Source organism: Hirundo rustica, chromosome 2, assembly GCF_015227805.2.
Source record: "Hirundo rustica isolate bHirRus1 chromosome 2, bHirRus1.pri.v3, whole genome shotgun sequence".
Taxonomy (NCBI): domain Eukaryota; kingdom Metazoa; phylum Chordata; class Aves; order Passeriformes; family Hirundinidae; genus Hirundo; species Hirundo rustica.
Window position 1 is genome coordinate 88,496,222 of NC_053451.1, and position 14,703 is coordinate 88,510,924.

At 42.1% G+C, this 14,703-nt stretch overlaps 2 protein-coding genes across 3 annotated transcripts in view; one reads left to right on the forward strand and one right to left on the reverse strand.

Annotated features, from left to right (window-relative positions):
- The window catches only part of RPL31 (ribosomal protein L31), a 28,166-nt gene extending 13,895 nt beyond the window's left edge, over window positions 1-14,271 (forward strand). Inside the window, exon 5 of the mRNA XM_040054810.1 lies at window positions 10,611-14,271. Coding sequence (XP_039910744.1) covers window positions 10,611-10,615 — 5 coding nt within the window. The 3' untranslated portion in view covers window positions 10,616-14,271. The remainder of the gene's footprint in view (window positions 1-10,610) is intronic.
- Window positions 1-14,703, reverse strand: part of TBC1D8 (TBC1 domain family member 8) — a 47,766-nt gene that overhangs the window by 8,233 nt on the left and 24,830 nt on the right. For both annotated transcript variants that reach the window (XM_040054808.2, XM_040054807.2), the window contains exons 6-11: window positions 9,174-9,381; window positions 7,813-8,007; window positions 6,401-6,583; window positions 5,859-6,009; window positions 4,592-4,806; window positions 3,656-3,773 (exon numbers count right to left, since the gene is read on the reverse strand). In XM_040054808.2, the coding sequence (XP_039910742.1) occupies window positions 3,656-3,773; window positions 4,592-4,806; window positions 5,859-6,009; window positions 6,401-6,583; window positions 7,813-8,007; window positions 9,174-9,381 (1,070 nt within the window). The remainder of the gene's footprint in view (window positions 1-3,655; window positions 3,774-4,591; window positions 4,807-5,858; window positions 6,010-6,400; window positions 6,584-7,812; window positions 8,008-9,173; window positions 9,382-14,703) is intronic.

Here is a 14,703-nt window from a genome sequence, read left to right on the forward strand (position 1 = left end):
AGTGGGCAGCAAAGGTTTTGAGAAAATATAGGATGGAAGTCTAGATATGGCTACACACACCAAGCAGGAAGAATAACATTTACATGAAAGTACTTGCACAGATACAAATGTATACTTACAAGCATACATATCTACACATAAAGAACAAAAGATTTCTGCAATGCCCGGATAAAACACTTCCTAACTGTCCCAACCAGTCCTTCCAAAAGGAGCAGATCTGGGCTCTGGTTTAGCTAGTAGCTCAGTTCTGCTTTGTCAGCAGCTGTTATAGAATCAATAGTTTCTTCTCAATGAAGTAGACAGGGTCTGCATACCAAATCTGCCACCTCAGGGCTTTGACCAAAGACACAGCAAGTTAAAAATATTCCTGAATACAAAATGCACTTAGCTTTTCATGGGGTTTTTTTGTCTTTCTTTTCAAGTTATTTAATTTCTTTCTTATAGTCCGTATTCTGCTAATATTAGGACACAATTCTCATTGCTGACATATATATATATATATCCCTAGCACTTAAAATTTCTGTTGTTCAAAAGCAGAATATAACCTGGCCAATTTGTGGCAGAGAGCCAGCATCTTTTGGCTTTGCATCCAAATCACAGGGGAAAAAAATAGCTATGGCATTTCTCTATCTTAGAACCTTTGACATCAGGCCACAAAGAGCTTCTGCTGGTGACTGAACAAACATTACAGCACCACAAATCAAAAATAAAAGCCCATGGACATCCAAAAAGCTTTTGAGAAACCCATCAAGCATGATGCTTTGAAGAAAAAGCCTTCCATAAGACTGAAAAAAAGGAGAAAAACAGATGAGTTACTCAACAGAGGGCAATTTTTGTTTGGGGTTTTTTTTAATAAGCTTAATGCAAACAATTTAATAGCCACAGTTAACACAGACCCAAAAAACAGAGCTGGATTTAGAGGTATTTGAAGGAAGCCAGAGACAGATAGGCATGACATATAAATGGATCATTCCAGACTCAGAGACAGCACTGGCAAAACCAGAGCTTTAAAAGGAACATGCAACACTGCCCAGATCTTTCACAGATCTTCTTATAGTAAGTGTTGCCACTGTGGATGAAAGTCAAGCACATGGGTTAAAATGAATCTTTCTGTCCATTTTTTCTTTTGGCTCCCAGAAAACATGAAATCTGAGCAAATGAATCTGCATTACAGCATGAGACCATAATGAAGCACGAAAAACCAGGGCATCCATTTGAAAAATGATGACCTTAGATGCAAAATAAATGACATCTTCAGGACTGAAAAGGCAAATCAGAGAAATGAAATAAGGTTTTCAGTGTTTCAAGAATTACAGTGTCAAGTTGATGACAGTCTAACAGGTAGAATGGGGTAAGATGCTGGTTTATGCAGGGGATAGAAAAGTCATGGTCAATGAGAACAGGACATGCCTGACTCTTCCCACCACTCTTGACCCATATACAACTTGTTTCTATCTTGCACCTATCTGCCTATAATTTCCTTTATGCATTGCAGAGAGAAGGACAGAGGGAGTTGCTTAAGGAGGGGCCTTGCCTGCAGGCTTTTCCCATTTGCAAGCAGTGAAATAATAAAAAATCTTCTGAAAGGGGTCAGAGCTGGCAAGGCTGAAGGAGGGAGATGAAAATAAAAAGGTTGAGTAGGACTGAATTGCCTAAGCTTTGAAAGCAAAAATTCTAACTAAATAAATAAACACACATATAAATAAATAGAAGATTTTGAAAGTCATAAAGAACAGGTCTGAGACAAAAGGAAGCTAAGAAGGCCTGTTATAACCAAGGTCATTAATTTGGTAGCTGTTTGGACTGTGGAGATTACTGGCTGACATTGAAGAGGAAAAGCACAGTGACGGGTAGCAAGGTCAGAGATCACCAAAGTTATTGAGAGATCAAAATTTGGATAACAGCATTGGCAGGGCACACAAAGAGGAAAAGTTGGGTCTTGGAAGTGTTATGCAGGAAGAAACAATACAAAGTTTAGACAAGAGCTGGTCGCAAATCAAAAAAGAAGGTCGAGTAAAATGCAGAGCCAAGAACACTAACTCAAGCAACAGGAACCAGAAGAGAGGCAGGGTGGAGAAGATCAGTAGCAGCAATTTGGGCACGTCAAGTGCTAGGGTAAAGCACAGCTGCAGAAATAAGTGCTCAGTGAAGCAACCATGCTGCAAAACTGCACCAGTGCAGCTCAGCCAGGGAAAGCAGGGCAACTTCCAAGCTGAACTCCTGGCTCTTCACACTGTGGTGAGCCACGGCAGTAGAGTGACACAGTACTCTTTCCTTGGGGTAAAGAGGGCCATAAAACAGAGAGATAGGACAACCCAAACTTTCAGCATTTGAACAATGTAGGCTGTAGCCATAGCAAGTGACAGGCAAGATACAAAGCACAAATTAAGAACAAGTCGAGGCAGGGATACAGCTGGCCAGATGAGACAACTCATTAGACTGGGTAGAGAAAGCCACTTAAGGGCAATAACACAGCAAGCAGCAAAGTTATGAGTAATCCAAAGCACGCTGTTGACATCTAGAAATGCTTGAGTACCGATAAAGCTGTGTTTCTCCTTTAATCAAGGAAGGAGACAGACAAACATGGAAGTCAGTTATCAAAAGGGCAGTTTAAAGTCATGTTTGAAGACAAGAAGAAAAATTCTGCCAAGTGGTACAGTTACAATACCCTGTCCACTAGCAGAAAATGCAAGTGGTATTCAAAGCACCACAAAATAAGCATCCAGCTAAACTTTGGAATAACTCAGTTTTAACTTCTTGCCAGCTGAGTGACAAGACAGAAGCTGAGCAGTGACACAGTGTCTGGAGGGAGGTACGACAACCCCATCCTTCAAGGAAAAGACAGGAAATCTTCTCAAATGTCTCCTTTCACTCCACAGGCAGTACAAGAGTGCCCAGACCATTTCCAGCTCCCAAGAACCACTACTGCCAGGGATTCGCTCCTATCCTCACATCCTCACACATGACCCTGGTCCCTCCCTTTGCCATAGCAAGGGTGTAACAGCAGATGCTGCAGCTACAGACTAATGTTAGCAGTGAAAAGGGAAAAGCTATCAAATATTTCTGTAAGGGAAGGAAGTGACTGCAAAGAACAAATACTGCTCAGCCCCTTTCTTTCTGTGCATTAGGCAGTCTGCGCAACAATCTTAAAAATAATGGCACTATACAGGAGACAGCACACAGTGTGTGGCAGAGGGACTTGTATCAGCCCTCATTCCAAATGGCTAGTGTAGATGCAAGCCAGCATTGCTCCAGCAGCTAGGCAAGTCAGACAGTTCAGATCACAAAGCAGATCTTTCCTAGGTTCATCTTAAACAGCTCGAGTCTCTGACACTGCACACTCCTAGCCAAGACCCACAAGCTCTTCTATTTATGTAACAGGCAAAAGTGTCACCACCTTCTGACCAACGGGAAAGAAAAAAACAAACTGTAAAGTTGAGCATGTATTTACAGATCTTGCAGTTCAAACCCTTCAGACCAAAACCAACCCTGGCTGGAATCTGAGCAGCCACTGCTGCTGTCCCTGCACACCGCACAAGTAGCTGGAGCACCTCATCCGTGGGGTCTGGACCCCAGCTGACCCTGAGCATTTTCCCCACTCCTGTGCCATATGGCTGCCCCTTCCCAGCCTGCCAGACAAGGAACACGAGCTCACCTATCACTCGGTGGTTGAAGTAATCCGGCAGCATCCGCTCACACACAGCAACCAGCAGCCAAAAGGCTTCTTCCTCTTTGGCATACAGCAACAACACCGAGGTCAAAATATTCATAGACTTACAGGGGTGAAGAAGAAATGGAATTTGTTAGTGACAGCAAATCCTACTGACAAAAGCTCAACTGTGGCTATTTTTATAGAAAGAAAAGTAGCCTAACAGGATGTAAAGAACTAAAGAAAAAAAAAGCAAGAAAAAGAGAGAGTAGACAGCAAATACATAATTGCAACTCATAGGTATAGCAAGTTTTCCAAACTTATGTACACTGCTTTTCATAAGAGGAATAGGAAATAATGGAGAAAAGCACACTACTGAAGTTGCCAAGATACAAAGCAGGTAACTGATACTGCAAGATGTTTTGGGGCTGCTTTCACTGCCCCAAACTCCAGTATCAGGACCGCTCTGGTGTTAATCAGAATTCAGGGAGCTGGCCAGCTAGACAAATTACTTTCATCACTTATCATCAGTTTTGGAAGAAAGCGGCAGAAAGGTTCATTAAGCCTCTGCCCCAGCGCACTACATAAATCTCATCTGTGCAGGCCAATTCACCCTGCACTGCTTCCAAGTGTTGTCCAAGAAATGCACTTTCAGAAGCAACAAACAGAAGCATCAGAAACAAGTTTTCCTGCTCCTGTAACTATAAATGCAGTTTGCAAAATGCCGAAGGAATATCATTGGTAGGACAGAGCCTTTTGGTGAGCCTATGTACTTGTTTTCCAAGGAAAAATGACATTTAATGTCTAAAATTATGTACCTTCCTAACTAAAAGGGCATTATTTATCACAAGCACCATTAAAAGCCCTCTCAAGAGAACAACAAGAGAGTGGGAAGAAGGGGAAGAAAAAGCAAGGAGCGTTATCCTGCTGGGAATTTCTCACCTGGCAGTATCCTATTCTGGGGTTCCTGTGCGCGTACGCCGTGAGCACCCTCCTCAGGGCGGCTATCCCCGTCTCGCTCTGGAAGGCCGGGTGCTCGGGCAGCGAGCGGTGCAGGTCACGCTCGATCTCCTCTGTTGCCATGCAGCACTTGCCCATGGATGCCTCCACCAAGTGTACGTAATACCCAGGATGTGAGGCGAGATCCGTCTCGGCGTCTGAAGGCAGCAGGAAGGGAGAAAGAGGAAGATGGGAGCGGATAAGGACGATGCCAAACCTAAGTGTTGTGGGAATTACTGCTCAAAAGGGTAGGAGCAAGATGGCTTTCCCCCAAGGTCTGTGAATATCCAGACCTAAAAGACAAAGTCCTAGCAGAATACATGTCTTGAAAACTAAGTATTAGCAAAGCTTACATGACATTACATTACATCATTCCAAACACCTTGAATGAGCAAAAGATGTCTCCAGCAGAAAGTGATGGTTTGGGCTGAAAGTACTGGTTAAATAACATCTCATTCCAACCCTCCTGCTGTGGGCAGGGACACCTTTCACAAGACCAGGTTGCTCAAAGCCTCATTTAGCCTGGCCTTGAACGCTTCCAGGGATGGGGCATCCACAGCTTCTCTGGGCAACCCCTTCCAAGTGTCTCACCACCCACACATATTACAGGGAGAAATGTACTCAGCACTGTTCGCATCCTTCAAGGAGGAAAAGCTCCACATTTACAAATGTCTGAATATGCCATATATTGGATTAAGGACTACACTTGAGATCATATTGTAGGCACATTCTGGCTCTGCCTTATCTGTCAATGAAATTAGTTGTTTTTTCCATTTCGAGTTTCTGTAAGCCCTGCCAACAGTCAGTGAGAAGCAGGAGCGGGTCTGCCAGCTTTGAGATTGTCATTATTTTGCAATAATCTGATTTGTCTAGGGCTAACTCAGTATTTACGTTATAATCTAACTGCTGCTTGAAGATGAACTTTGTTTTATGAAAACATGATGCTAATTCTAAATTACATAGATTACAAAGATGCTATTTTGATTTTTCTGTACATCATATGATATCATCCTCAGATAAAACTTTTACAGATCTACCTGGGTACCTCCTTGCATATATTAGTTCGGTTCAGAGCATGTCTTTTCCTTAACTAGTATCACAGGTTCCATGTAAAGGACATTGAGTTGCCCTTGAGAGATTTCTTGCCTAAATCTTTTGCCTTGTCCAGAATCAGATGATGCCTACAGCCAACATTTCTAAGCATGCCCACCTGAGAAAAGGAGCCAGAGTTTGCCTCTTAAGGATTCGGGGATTCCCATAGCAACAAGTTTTCTGATTTTCTCTGTGCGAAACATGCACACGGTTCTGCCGTACTCTACAAAATGGTCATCCCACAGGCTCTCTTTGATTTGCTCCCTAGACTGGGAACAAGAGGGTATATTTAATTAAAAAATCATCATGTGCACGTGAGAACTGGTAAACAAAAGCATTTCACATATTAGAAATTCTACAAGGTATTCCATTACCAATGGAAATGGGAAGCCTGCTCTAGGGACTTTGACTTTCCCCATTTTGCATATCTAATTCACCACACAGGGATAAAAATTATAAATATTCACCAGAATGAAATGGGCAGAGGGAGAAGAGAAAAATCCAAGCAAATAGAAAAACTGTTATCCCATATCTAGCTTCTCCCAACCAATACAGAGTCCATTTTACCAAAAAATGCCTATCTGTCTGAATGTAACCCCAGCTTTTTAAAAAACAAGACAAAACTTAAAACTCCTACAGCTTCCCCCAAATGTTACATACCTTTCCAAAATCAAGGCCTGACATTCCTGACTGATGAAAGTCTGACCTTAGTGCTTCTGCATTGAGCAAGTAATTGTTCTCCTTTTCACACTCACTTCCCTCTTTCCCTGGTGAAGCCTCTGTTCCCAGACGTGCAGGCTCATCATCCCCCAGCGTGCACGTGGATCCGAAGGCAAGGCTGTTCTGCAAGGCAGAATCAAAGTAGTAATGACTGAAAAGACTAAGAACTACATCCTCAACTGTCCTCAAGACACAGAGCTGGGTTACCCTTTGCCTTTTGCACCAAAACCAGTAACACCTTTCAGGAGGAAAGGTCTTACTCAAGACTTTATATGAATTGCCATTCATTTGCACATCAGGAAAAGGGTTATTACTTTAGAACAAAAGCTGTTAGCCAATTCTAAGTGTCCTTGATGACAAGCTACCAAACAGTCTTCTACTGTTATGATTTGAAAGACAAAATCACAGAACAATTCAGGTCAGAGAGGACTATCGTTTTCAATCCCCTGCTCAAAGCAGGAGCCCTCAGCCCTGATTGCTGGGGTCTGTGCCCAGTGAAGTTGAGTAGCTCCAAGAAAGCAGAGTGCACTGCTGCTCTGGGCAGCGTGGTCCAGTTCTGCCTAACCATGAGGGTAAATCTCTCCTTTTATCTCTTCAGATTTCTCCTTGCTAAATCTTCAAGCTGTGGCTGCTTGTCTTTCAACTGGGATATTGAACAAGAGTTTGCCTTTATCTTCCAACTCCCCACTATTTGGCAGAAGACTGGCTGAGGAAGTCTAACTCTCTCCACTTCTCCCTATAAAGCATGTGCTCCAGCCCCTGACCATCTTATAGCCCTCCAATTTGGACTTACTCCAAATTATCAATGCTTTTCATGTGTAATCGAGCAGTCAAGCTGGACACAGTACTCCTGATCAGCCTCTTAAGTGCTGAATAAAAGGGAAAAGTAACATTCCATGACCTGCTGGTTACAATCCTGCAGGTACAACCTGATGTGGGGCTGTTCCTCTGCACTGTAAGAGCACACTGCTGACTTACAGGCTCGACTTGTTCATGACTCCTCCACCTTTTCCACACAGCTGTTCTCCAACCAGCCTCTCCTGTCACGTGGGCTCATTTTGCCAGGTTTCACATTTGCTTTTGTTGAACTTTGTGAGGTCTCTATCAGCCCATTCCTCCAGACTGTTGAGGTCTCTGTGAAGGGCAGCCCAGCTGCCCATCATAGTCCCTGCTCTCCCCAGCATGTCAATAACAACTACGCTGTGAGTGTCCTCTATCCCACCAGCCAGGTCTTTAAAGCTGGCATCAGATAAGCATTGGCTCAAGATCAGTTTGGGGGCCTCCCAAAGAAGGCAGGACAGTGGAAAAATGGATAAATATATTGAATTAATAATAAAATAAAAGTTAATTACCCGATTGTTATTTTGCAAGTTGTTGCAGTGCAAGGGGTTGCCAGAGTTCACCTCTTTTAACCTCTGGAGCAGGTTCTCCACCAAAGTATCACGGTCCTTTAGCTCAATGAACTGAAAGGCTGTCTTACTCCTTACGCTAACAATGATAGGATTAGGGAGAAGGCTTGTGTCCTCCATCTTCTCTATACTGATTACCTTTTCCAGAGACATTACAGAAAACACATTAGGCACACATCCACAAAAACACATTAAAATCTTCTACGTGGACCGAAACACAGCATTTCATATGCGCGCTTTAAATGTGGTTATTCATATTGGCCTTCCTTGACCAAACACATCCTACTGCCTGAAGTTCATGGTCTCTCTAAAAGCTCAAAGCAGATGCCAAAACGTATCCCAGATGCCTTTTTTTTCCCTAAACTATTTTGCATCCCACTTCTAAACAGCAGGCTGAGTGAAAAGATAAGAAAGGGGTATATGATTAAAAAAATATTTATAAAAGGATCAACCTGATCAAATTCTGGGGGTGGAGGAGGAAATTTACTTTCCCACCTTTGAAGATGGGGAAAAACAGTTGTTTTGGTAATTTTGATTAAGTACACAACACTGTTCTCACATTGTTTTTTGTTTCTGCAACAGTCGAAGGTAAGTTACTACAGTTATCATATGATTTGGATGTTATCCTGTTATTAGTCGAGGATGAAAGGAAAGCTTTAATTAAGAGATCATAACAGCCTTGTATTCACAGCAGATCAGACAGGTGTTAGCTGACAGCTTCCCTCTCCTGTTCTACTCCCACCATATTCCCTTGTGCTCTCCTTCTATTTAAACTCATCTCTTGATTTCATGGAAATTTGTCAGCCCAACACAGCATCCATAACATCCCCTCTCTCTCTCTTCCCTACAGCTTGGCAAAGTACCCACAGGTTTTTAAAGGTTGTTTTAAAAGTGGAGGGAAGGATCAACACAAATGTTGAGCTCTCCCTCCACAGAGGGCAAGGATGCTTTTGCATTGCTGGAATGGGTGGAAGCCACTCTCCATCAACATCAAGCTGGATGCATGTGTTTGTGGAGCTGGGAGGGGGGCGCTGTCCAAGTCTTGGGCCAAGCAGACTCTGTTACTGCAGTGTTCTGTCCTGCTGCTGTCCATACTTCACTTTGAGGATAGTTTTGAATCACCCATACTTTTAGGAGCTCAGGCCCTAATGAGTCCCAGAACAAGCTGTGAAACAATCCTGATACACACAAACATCCTACTTTATTTCATCAAACAATACTTTGCAGGTAAGTCAGTGGCAGCGGAGGTTTAGGGCAGAAAAAGGCAGATAAAGATCCAAAATGAAACAAACAAAAACCTCTACCTCTCTAAGTGGGATGATAACAGTGCAGCAGCCATTTTCTTTGCTGGCAAAACAGATATAACTGTCTGAAGTATACATCCTCCCCGCTGTGTGACAGCGACTGAACGGCGTCCAGAGAGAACAGTCCACAACTTCGTGCAGCTTCTCCTTCCTGGGCAATCTGAAGAAGGCCCGAAAGAATTCGTTCTGTGCTCTGGCTTCAAGATCCCTTAAGAAAAAGCAGCAAGAACAAATCACAAGATCCTGAAAGCCAGGACATGGAGTGTGAGGTTAACTTTTCTTGTTGGCCTCCCCAAGAGCAAAGAATACAGAAGAAAAACACTGTGCACAGCAATCTTCAGTACCTATGTGAACAGAGCACTGTATAAGCAACTTCAAAATATGTTAAAAGAAAAACATTATCAATAACTGCTTGTTTAACAATAAGGTCAAAAGCAACTAGTGTAGTTACTAGGAAGGGAAAGGACAATAATTTGAATCAGCTGTTTTGGTGTTTTGGGGTTTTTTTTATTATTTTTTAACCATGCATTTTCTATGACTGCTGTATGACTTTACAGACTCCAAGAGTTACAAATTTCAGTGCCCAGGAGATAACGAAATCTTTCATCTGATGAACATATATTGAGCAAGGGAGATTAGCTTGATGTTCCTTGTTTCCCTTCACAGTAGCATTACGAACATCACCCCAGGGACTGCGCCCAAAAGTAATGCATTTGCTCAATGAGGACTTCCAAAGTGGTCAGCAATAGAAGTGTTAATGATGGCGGTATTTACATGATGGAACCCTTAACTCCCTCGTGTCAGCCTCAGAGAGCCCTGAGAACAGTTTCAAAATGCAAAACAGTTTCAGGTCACTTACAGATTCAGCTGGGAATAACAGCACCAGCAACACTCAGTTTGAACTTGGCCTCCTTCCAGCCACCCATCCACATTTATGTGGAGAGAAAAGTTTAAATAAACGAAACTTTCATTACGGAGCCATGGTTATACAGACTTGGCTTTGGGGACTTAGTTTTCTTCTCCTTTCTTAATGAAGAAGTCTGCAGTAATTTAGAGAGCTATGCAATTACATTATAAACAGGCCATGGCTATTAGATCACCACCAGCAGCTCCAGAAACATTAGAGCTTAAATTCTGTAATTTTCTTTACTACAAGTAAATTTTTCCTACCATGATTCAGCTTAGGGGAAAAAAAAAAAAAAAAAAGCAGCTTGATTTTCTGCCACTGAAAGGATTTAAAGCGTGGGCTGAAACATAACAGGGAGTGGTACCTTGGTGCTGTAAATCCCCTCTCCACTCCTTCCTTCACCCTGCTCTTACGCAGACACCTTCCCTTTACCCCGGCTCTGCTATTAAAATAAATTGAGATAAATTAAGCCACTGCCTCAATAAGTAAATCAATTGTTTGTTTGGGTTTTGGGGTTTGTTTTGGTTTAGTTTAATCCATAGAAAAAGACACAGCCGTGTGAAACAAGGAGGAAGACAATCCAGAACAAACTGAGAACTGAGAAGAGACGATCTGTATCTGCAAGCAACAGAAAAGACAGAATGTGTTCAACCAGCCTTCAGCTTCTGTTTTCTTCTCAAGCATTACCTTCCTTAATAATATTATCCAAAGAAAGCAGACAAATAGTCTCCTGTTTTTTCACAGAGAACAAAGAGAAACCCTCTTTGTGAAGAAAGACAAAAAGGTTGCTCCTGAACTAAAATGCCACAGCGAGAGAGCGACTCTGATAAGTGCCTGCAGCGATCTGCTATTGTGACAAAGCTGGATCAGGATATGCCTCCTAGTTAACTCACCACTAAAATATTTTCCATTTCTGCACAGCACAGATGAATGCTGCTGATAGCATCTGCAGTCAGGTCTGGTAGAGCTGTGCTCTCCTGCTATTGTGCTGAAAGGTGAGAGCCTCCCTGCATCTACTCAGCTGTGAAGATTTCTTGGCCTTTATGTGAAAAGAGGCATTATACGGAAGAGTGGGACTTCTATTGAGGCACACATGCCTGTTATTTAAGAGCTGACTGTTTCCTATGCTCCAAAATCTGAAGCTTCTGAGTTTTCAGGATTTTGCTGCATTTCTTGGGGCTGTGGGCTCCACGTGCAGGGCCTTTCAAACAACAAACCACAGGATTTTAAGCTGAAGAAGAATGGCATTAATCACATCTGAAAGTAAGTAAATTCACCAGCACTGTATCCACTCCCACTCACCCTATACCTGTGGAAGGATGCCAACCCCAACATCCCTGGAACTGCCTGTCTCCCCACGACTCACACAGGGACACCACACGACAGCCAGGACTGCCCCAGAAACAAGTGCTGAAATGAGCCAGCCTGCCGGGAGGAGGGATCCCAGAATGAAAAATGGTAGCAGAGGGATGAGATGCTGTCAGCACCTACCACTGTGGGCTCAAACAAGAGGTTTTATTCCAAAGTTGAACACCACAAATATATTTCCTGTTAAGAAAGCAGATTCTAGGGTTTAAAGGCTTCCCTTCATAAACACAGCCAAACAAAATTAGAGCTGGCAAAATGAAACCCTCTAAAAAACCCACAAACAAATTTAGCTCTTAAAACAAGACACGCAATTGTTTAAATATGATACAACAAAGATGGCCCACGTCACCAAGTCCCACAGCTTCCATTTAGAGTTTCACAAGACCTCCAACACCAAACAGAAATGCTATCTTTCTACTTGCACCCCTGCCTGCTTGAAAATTTCTACTCTTGCTTAACAATTTCCAAGCTGGTATGATTTTCAAGCAAATGCCCCATACTGAGTGGTACTTAACTAAAAAAAGGAAAGCTAGCATTACATAAAAATTATGTTTATTGAGTACACAAGCATCAGAAGAACAAAAGGCAACAAGATGCAACTGCCTTGTTCCCTACTTTTCAAAAAACTCAGCAATTCTCTCCGTGTGCATCTCCCAACTTGCATGTTACAGGATCATGGACTGCCTCCAACTCCAGCACTTCAAAGTGAACGGCAAGCCTGAACTGCAATAACTCCTTGTGCATGACCCTCACGTTACCTTCCAAGAGTTTTAAATGAAAGGAAATAACACACACAAGACTAATAAAATGCCTAAAAGCATCAGGACGCTTTAAATCCTGTCCTCGCTGTCAAATGTTTTTCTGTGGTTTAAATCCAGCAGAAGCCAACTTGGCAAGATTTTAGCTCTGCTGAGTCACTTGTTGCCTATCTAAAATCTAAATAGACTTGTTGACCTCCTGCTTTAAGAAACTTTAGATTCTTCTCGCTATTGAAACTCCAGAAAGTCAGATACTTTGGAAATAACACATTCAACAATATATGTCTTGTTCATTAGAAGAACTGCTAAATTGATGTGGGAAGAAAGGCTTCTTGTAAGCAAGCCAGGAGACGTTATCTGAGAAGAGCCAACATGGACTTGTCAGGACACATGTAAACTGAACATCATTCCCATACGCAGCAGGAACACTAGACTTGTAGACGAAGGAGTTGCAATTAATGTTTTAGCCAAAATTTATGAAAGTCTTGATATATCCTCTCATGGAAGGATAAAACTAGAGTGACAAACTGTTGAACCAAGACACTTGCAAAAGAATATCTCAAAATATAACCCTTTGGGGCTCCCTAATAAACTAGAAGGTTGTATCAAGAGGATCCCCTTGAGAATCTGTCATAGGTTAGCTCCTATTCAATGTCTCCATCAGCAGCCTGTATGATGGACCAAGAGCTTGTTACTAAACTTGCACTCGACGGTAGCTGGTAGAGGCTAATGAACATAACAACAAGATCAGGTTCAGATTTATATTGATATATTGAGGGATGTTGAGGAAAAAAAGCATTACAAATATTTTCAGCTGTACATCATAAGCTTCACAAATGCAGCATGGAGATGAACTCCACCAGCAGCCATCCCTCGGCGTTACACAGGATCACAAGCTGAACAAGAGCCAACAGCCTCATGCTCACAGGAGGAAGAGGAACACTGGCTGGGATGCAGAAGTGCATGGCTGCCAAGATGCAGCATGGCAGACCCAGAACTGGCAAGGTTTCTGGAGCAATCCTGCATCCCACCACCATGTGCCTTCCCCCACATGGCATCATTCATGAACGTCCAGACAAGAGTAACCAGAATGGCTAAAATCCACACTGGTAAGAAAACCCTGGTGGAAGTAGGGCAGAGCAGATTCAAGAAAAAAAGAGAAAGAAAATGCACATCAACCTCCAAATACACAAATGATTGCTCTAAAGAAAGTGAGCCCTTCTGATCTCTTCAATAGTACTGGGTAGAACAAGAAGTGACAGACTTAAAAAGTGTGGAAGAATCAACTTAGACTTCAGACTTCTAAGTGACAGAACAGTGAAGTACTGGTATGGATCCTCATATGCCCATTATTGCAAATCCTTAAAAACACATTAGACAGTCACAAAGAGATAGTCCAAACCCTACCTTTTGCTACAGAGATGCAATAAAAGGACGTTCTTTCAAGTCACATTCTCCTTGTTGCTCAAGGTTTAAAGCATTCTCAGATTCCATCTCTGAAGGAATAAATGCTGATTGAAGTAACAAAAAATGTGAAACTACTCAGGATACTTCAAACAGTTTCCATTGAGCTTAGATCAGTGTTAACAACCTTATTTGCCTTCACATGAAGCAAAGTCGTTCTCATTGGTTATTCACATGAAGAAAAGAAACTGATGTGGTTAGAACCTGGGAAAACCGTATCACACTGTTGAAACCTTACTGACACCAGCACTAAAGCTTTTAAATTGTGTGTTCTGCTCTAGAGAATTTCTCACTACATTTGAGAAATGCAACGGGTATCTTTGCATCATGAAAGAGATGGAAATTAGAAGAACAAGAAACCTACATCAGAGACTGTTGCAGCCTTTTTTTTTGTTTCCCCCCAAAAAAAGAAAAAAGTTACCATATGTGTTCCAGTAAAACTGTATGGCACATACATATGTCTGCACAAAATAGCATTTGTGGGTACCAAACACATCAGCTTTAATTTGCTTTTTATGGCAATTACCTCAATTGCCATTAATCCCTTCATAATCCATTGTTCTGCACCTTATCATTTCATTAAACAGCACAAAAAACTGCACACCGACTTGTTTGACTCTGGCCATGATATAATTTGTGTCACTGGCTGTGGGCCTAATCCCATGGCCTCTCTGAGTCCCATCCCTCCACTGTTCAGCAAGATGACTCCAATGGCAAATGTTCATGATTTTCAGACTGCAGAATATACAGATCATGGTATCACTGAAAATGTATTTTTTTAAAATATAAAGATCTTGAAACAAGCCTCTCACAAAAGAAAACCTAACAAATGAAAGACATCTACAGCAATTTCGTTAATTTGTCAGAGCTAGAATAGTTCCAGTGATGTGTGTGTGTCTGCTTTCATTTTCATAGATTATTATTTGCTTCCAAATCATGTAGAAGAATTAACAATGACAATTATTAGAAGGAGCGTGTTGAGAGAAATGTAATTGTTCTCATAGTACTACAATGGCTTCAAGAAAAAAAGCAG